The sequence below is a fragment of the Sinocyclocheilus rhinocerous genome, unplaced genomic scaffold, assembly GCF_001515625.1.
Source record: "Sinocyclocheilus rhinocerous isolate Xijiao unplaced genomic scaffold, SAMN03320098_v1.1 scaffold936, whole genome shotgun sequence".
In the NCBI taxonomy this organism is placed as follows: Eukaryota; Metazoa; Chordata; class Actinopteri; order Cypriniformes; family Cyprinidae; genus Sinocyclocheilus; species Sinocyclocheilus rhinocerous.
In genome coordinates this window covers 780,513-787,337 of record NW_015662583.1, presented here as the reverse complement: position 1 = coordinate 787,337, position 6,825 = coordinate 780,513, and the positions used below count along the sequence as shown (strand labels likewise).

At 34.1% G+C, this 6,825-nt stretch overlaps 1 protein-coding gene across 5 annotated transcripts in view; it reads right to left on the bottom strand.

The window, feature by feature from the left end:
* The window catches only part of LOC107728135 (mitotic checkpoint serine/threonine-protein kinase BUB1 beta-like), a 19,573-nt gene that overhangs the window by 6,539 nt on the left and 6,209 nt on the right, over window positions 1-6,825 (bottom strand). For all 5 annotated transcript variants that reach the window (XM_016538224.1, XM_016538222.1, XM_016538225.1 and 2 more), the window contains 8 exons: window positions 6,415-6,596; window positions 4,990-5,093; window positions 4,631-4,758; window positions 4,487-4,524; window positions 2,799-2,874; window positions 2,134-2,221; window positions 1,805-2,046; window positions 425-555 (listed from right to left, as the gene is read on the bottom strand). In XM_016538224.1, coding sequence (XP_016393710.1) covers window positions 425-555; window positions 1,805-2,046; window positions 2,134-2,221; window positions 2,799-2,874; window positions 4,487-4,524; window positions 4,631-4,758; window positions 4,990-5,093; window positions 6,415-6,596 — 989 coding nt within the window. The remainder of the gene's footprint in view (window positions 1-424; window positions 556-1,804; window positions 2,047-2,133; window positions 2,222-2,798; window positions 2,875-4,486; window positions 4,525-4,630; window positions 4,759-4,989; window positions 5,094-6,414; window positions 6,597-6,825) is intronic.

The following is a 6,825-nucleotide window of genomic DNA, read 5'->3' as shown; positions in this document are numbered from 1 at the left end:
TATTTTCAGCTGTTTTTAGGAATAAAATGTTGTATAAACCAGTGTGAATGATATATAAACTCTGTAAAGTTTTGCTGTATGTAAGCGTTGCTGAAGTGGAGATAAAAATAAAAAAAAACTTAAAATAGATGCAAAATAGATAAAGTGCAATAAAATAAACACCTAAAAGTCTATTTTGCATGCTTTCCTTCCACTAGTCTGAAGACATGTTATAAAACCCCCAAAACTGACCAGTGCATGAAAAAACAATGTACCAGATCCTCAACACATCAAATGTCTGAGGCTAGCGCCATCTAGTGGCCAAAAACACTTCAAGACACGAGCGGGAGAAAACCAGCCAGCAGATCTGATTTGACTGAAAGAGACCGTATGGACTGAAGAGCTGCGAGTGAATGAACCGTAAACCGTGAGCTTTATTTCCCACCTTCCTCCAGCAGCGTCTCCGGTCTCTCCACGGCTCGGCTGATCTCAGGCTCATTAAAGCGCTTCATGGGATCCTGGGAAAAGGTGGCGAAGGAAGTGCCGCCACACTCCTGACTGATCTCTAGGATAGGACTATGAAAATAAAACACAGACAAACAAAAAGATTTAGATCAAGACTCGTCATAATTGGCGTTTTCAAAGATACTGTAACAATAAATCAAATGTTCCTGTAGTTTAAACACGAGCAACACCAAGGTTAAAGATTCAATGCATGTAAATATTTGTATCTTCAATGCAATTCAAGTCGTTTTGGTTAAATCCATAAATGTAAAAAATGCAAATGCAATACAATAAATGTATTTATTTTCTAAATAAACGTGACTGGTCATTGTGTTATTGGGAATGACATTTAATTTCTTAACTTTATCCACTTCTGAAATTACTGTGATATTTAAATTAATATTTTTATTAAAGGAAATATAACATGAACTCCAGTCTACCATAATCCACTTCATTCCCGATTGATTTCTCTTGGAAATTAGTTAGATAACAGACCATAAATGCAATTTCAACACTATATTAGGGGTAAATCTCACAAAACCGTTTAAGAACTTGTAATAATTAAAGAACATTTTATTACTTCACCACAATAAATAAATAAAATTACAAAAATAAAAGTAAATAAAAATCAAATTAAAAATTCTTTAAAAATTTGTCCTAATTTAAGTTTTCGCATTTAAAAAAGCAAGACGCAAGGCAGTGTAAACAAATAAAAAAATAATTAGCGGCTGCGAAAGACGCACAACAATCAATGTCATCTGTCTAGTAGTGCATATCTACATACAAAAACAATGGAAAAGCAATGCAGTGGAACAACAAGACACTTTTTCATGCCAATATGGACATTTTCAGACTGATTAAAATGTGAAATGTGTAAAGAGTAACAGTGGATAAAAGCATCTGCCAAATGCATAAATGTAAATTACAGTAACATTTAAATTAAAGGAAATACAATAACTCTAGTCCACCATAATCCACTTAATTCCCTTGGGTTTCTCTAGACAATTAGTCACATAACAGACGAAAAATGCAGTTTCACACTATATTAGGGTAAATCTCACAAAACCAGTAAAGAACTTGTATTATTTAAAGAGCGTGTTAATATTTCACCACAAAAATAAATAAATAAAAGTCAAAAACTAAAAGTAAATAAAAACACATAAATACTACATGTATATAAGAAAAGAAAAAGTAATGAAAATAAAGACTATTTTATGCTTTTGCATTAAAAAAAGTGCAATAACATGGCATTTTAATGCAAATTATGAACATTTCCAGGCAGTTTAATGACAGTAAATGAACACGAGTCAAACTGAAGTACCTGAGCTTTTTCTCCTCAGCGCTCGCGTTAGAGTTCGTTGCTTTACTGGATTCTGGGGCCGTTCGGCTCAGATTCTCCATCAGGCCCGATTCGGACGCTTTTGGCCTCTCGACTCCTGCAAATGGAGTGGAGGCGAGCTGAGCGGCGCGGGCGAATTCACACGTGTCGTCTGGACTCCGGCACAGAGTCTTATTCCAGTGGCCGTTGATGATGGCTTCCTCAGAGCGAGAGATGGACGCGTCCTGCCAACAAACAAACACACCACGATCACTGCCACTGATGAGAAAACTAGACATTAATTACAAGTACTGAATTAATTCTGATCTCACTTTGTCAGTAGAGAGCTCTGCTTTTGGCTTTGGCCCTTTCAGACTCAAGGTGGGCAGCTTCAGAGATTTACGGTTCGCCGAAGAGGATCTTAATGTGCAAAAAAGAAACAAAACACAGGCAGTGTTGATTAAACTGAAACATGGACTGAGAGCAGCCAAGAACAGAAAGAAACAATGAAAAACAAAGAGAGAAAAGGGGAAAAAGGGGAAATAAGAAGAAACATATGAACAAAAAAAGAGAGGAAAAAGCGAAAGAAAGAAAATGAAAGAAAGAACGATAGATAACAAAAGGAAGGAGGAAAGAAAGAAACAAAAGGTAAGAAAGACAGAATACATGAAAGAGAAAGAACAAAATAAGGAAAGAAAGGGAACAAACAAAAGAGAAAGAAAGAACAAAAAGAGAACAAATGAAAGAAAGAGTGAAAGGAGGCATTAAAGAATGAATGAAAGGAGGAAAGAATAAAAGAATGAACGAAAGAAAGAAAAAGATGAAAGAAAGAAAGAAAACAAGTGAAAGGAAAAGAAAGACTGAAAGAACGAAAAAGAATGAATGAAACCAAGAAAGAGAACAAAAGAAGGAAAGAAAGAAAAAGAATGAAAGGAGGAAAAAGAAAGAACAACAGAACTAAACTAACAAAAAAGAAAAGCAATCGAGTGTCTCTTACGTTTTATTTGTCAATGTATTCTCATCAAAAACACTGAAAGGTTTTGCTGTTTTCTGCAGTTTAGCGTCGCTTACATCTGAAACACACAATTATCACAAACATCACAATCATCACAAACATCACAAACAATCACAATCATCACAATCACAAACATCACAATCATCACAAACATCACAATCACCACAAACAATCACAAACATCACAAACAATCACAATCATCACAATCACCCCAAACATCACAAACAATCACCACAAACGATCACAATCATCACAAACAATCACAAACATCACAATCAATCACAAACATCACAAACAATCACAAACACAAACATCACAATCTTTACAAACAATCACAAACATCACAATCATCACAATCACCACAAACAATCACAAACATCACAATCTTTACAAACAATCAAACATCACAATCATCAACCAATCACAAACATCACAATCACCCCAAACATCACAATCATCACAAACCATCACAGACACAAACATCACGATCTTTACAAACATCACAATCACCACAAACACAAACATCACAAACAATCACAAACATCACAATCACCACAAACATCACAAACATCACAATAATCACAAACACCAAAAACAATCACAAACACAAACATCACAATCTTTACAAACAATCACAAACATCATAATCATCAAACAATCACAAACATCACAATCATCAAACAATCACAAACATCAAACAATCACAAACATCACAATCACCACAATCAAACATCACAAACACCACAAACATCACAATCATAAACATCACAATCACCACAAACCATCACAAACACAAACATCACAATCTTTACAAACAATCACAAACACAAACATCACAATCTTTACAAACAATCACAAACATCACAATCTTTACACACAATCACAAACAATCGCAATCACCACAAACAATCACAAACACAAACATCACAATCACCACAAACAATCACAAACACAAACATCAATCACCACAAACCCAAACATCAATCATCACAAACATCGCAATCACCACAAACAATCATAAACACAAACATCACAAACACAAACAATCACAAACACAAACATCACAATCATCAAACAATCACAAACATCACAATCATCAAACAATCACAAACATCACAAACATCACAATCACCACAATCAAACATCACAATTACCACAAACATCACAATCATCACAAACAATCATAAACATCACAATCATCACAAACCCATCACAAACATCGCAATCACCACAAACAATCACAAACAATCACAAACATCACAATCACAAACATCACAATCTTTACAATCACCACAAACAATCACAATCAATCATCAAAAACATCAAACAATCACAATCAAATATCACAAACAATCACAATCAATCACAAACACATCAAAATCATCACAAACAATCACAATCAATCATCCCAAGCATCACAATCACAAACATCACAATCGCAGTCAAAATCATCACAAACAATCAAAATCATCGCAAACAATCACAATCATAAACAATCACAAACATCACAATCAATCACATGCATGTGGTTTATTTCACCATAGTAAGAACTGCAAAACTATTCACTTCATGCAATATTAGTGGCTACACTCAGATGAGTTTTTATTAGTCAAATTAATGCCTAATAAATGACTATTACAGGTGTAACTGGGGAAAAAACAACAACTCACTGTGATTCATGTCGTCCTCTCGCCTCACTGAACTTTTACTGAATGACACAAGGAGAGAAAAAACATGCAAAAAGAGAAGTGAAAATGTTAAATGCAAACACCTTAATCTAATCCAAGACAAGCGCTGTCTATTGCAGAACTGACCTGCTCACCACACAGCCTTCCTCCTGCTCACTGTATATGGTGAACGGAGCCGATTTCAGCACAGCAGCGGCAGATTCACATGAACCTGAAGATTTCTGGAAGGAAGAACTGGCCTCCTCATGAACAATCTAGCCAAACGAATAAACGCACACTGTTAAAACAAGAACCTGATGCCAATATTTGATGATGGTTGTGTCTGGAAGTTAATTTTAAATATCCAAAACATGCTTTTAAAGGTATAGTTTACCAAAAAACACAATTTTACTAAAACTATTGCTGGAGACAATTTCTGTCTTCATTTGCTCACCCTCATGTCTCTGAATCACAACCTCAGACATTGAGTATAACGGATGACGTACCTGCTGTTTCTCTGCTGTGCTGTTTCTTTGCTGAATGAGTCTCTTTTTCTGCTCAATCTGAAGCTGCAGGTCCTGCTTTAGTTTGTTCAGGTGTAAGGCCTTTTCTGTACATTCACAAAGTCATGAAAAACAAATTAAAATGGCAATATGGTCTGATCCAGGATTATTAATATGAACTAAAACTACAACCATAACAAATTGTTACTTGAAATAAAATAAATGTTAAATGAAATGTATATATATTTTTTAATTTTTAATAGGGCTGGGCGATATGGCCAAAATTTATATCACAATACATTTCTTAATTTCGGTTGATACAATGTAATTCCGATATCGATATGAACACTATTTATCTGAAATAGAAATCTTTTGTAACATTATAAATGCCTTTATCATCACTTTTGATCAATTTTAAGCATCCTTGCTAACTAAAAGTATTAATTTCTATAATTTCTTTCCCCAAAAAATGAGAGTTTACAAAAAAATTAGTGGCAACCATACAAATACCAGTTCTTCAATCAGGTTTTCAGAATCTCGATGATTGTTTCATGCCAGTAGAATTTACCAGAGTTGAACTAGTACTAATAACTGTATTTAAAGGGATAGTTTAGGGCTGGACGATATGGCCAAAATTGATTTCACGATATATTTCTTAATTTCGGTCGATACGATATAATTCCGATATCGATATGAACACTATTTATCTGAAATAGAAATCTTTTGTAACATTATAAATGTCTTTATCATCACTTTTGATCAATTTTAAGCATTCTTGCTAAATAAAAGTATTAATTTCTATAATTTCTTTCCCAAAAAAATAATAAAAATTATACTGAATGGAATAGTGTATAATGTTACAAAAGCTTTTTATTTCAGATAAATGCTGATCTTTTGATCTTTCTATTCATCAAAGAATCCTGAAAAAAAAATGTACTCAACTGTTTTAAATATTGATAATCAGCAAATTAGAATGATTTCTGAAGGATCATGTGACACTGAAGACTGGAGTAATGATGCTGAAAATACAGCTTTGATCACAGAAATAAATTACATTTTAAAATCTATTCAAATAAAAAGCAATTTTAAATAGTAAAAATATTTCAATTTTACTGTTTTTGCTGTACTTCGGATCAAATATTTTCATTGATACTACAATACTAGTCTTTTAACATCTTAAGCAAAAATATGCAAAATAAGACCAAGACAGCATTATTTTAGTTTAGAGAGATATGAATAGTCTTTTATTAATATTTAGAATTGTATTTTTATTTATTTTTTCTTTTGATTTTAAGTTTTAGTAATTTGGTTGTGTTTTCATCATTTTGATTATTTTTTATTTGTTTATTTTTTAAAATATGTCTACATAGTTTTTATTCATTTGTTTTAATTTTAGCTCTATCAAACATACGCAGCATCTGGACGTACCGCTCAAAGCTTTGTAGTAGCGCTGCGCTCGGAGCTCTTCCAGACTGAACTCTGCATCTCCCTGATACACCTGATCTTTACAGTACATGATCTGCACGTGACCCTCCTGCTGGGACGCGAGTTCCTCCGGAGCCTGGCTCCTCTGGGACGGGGCCGCAGTCTCCAGTGGGATGCCTGGAGTGCTTCGGTGGATGGCAAAATGTCATGATTACAAAACATGAGGAGAACAAATTAAATATTTGGCCATTAAGAGCCAATAGGCGTGTCCGTTTGGCCCATTAAAGGGATAGTTCACCCAAAAATGAAAATTACCCCATGATTTACTCACCCTCAAGCCATCCTAGCTGTATATGCCTTTCTTCTTTCAGATGAATCCAATCGGAGTTATATTAAAAAATGTCCTGGCTCTTC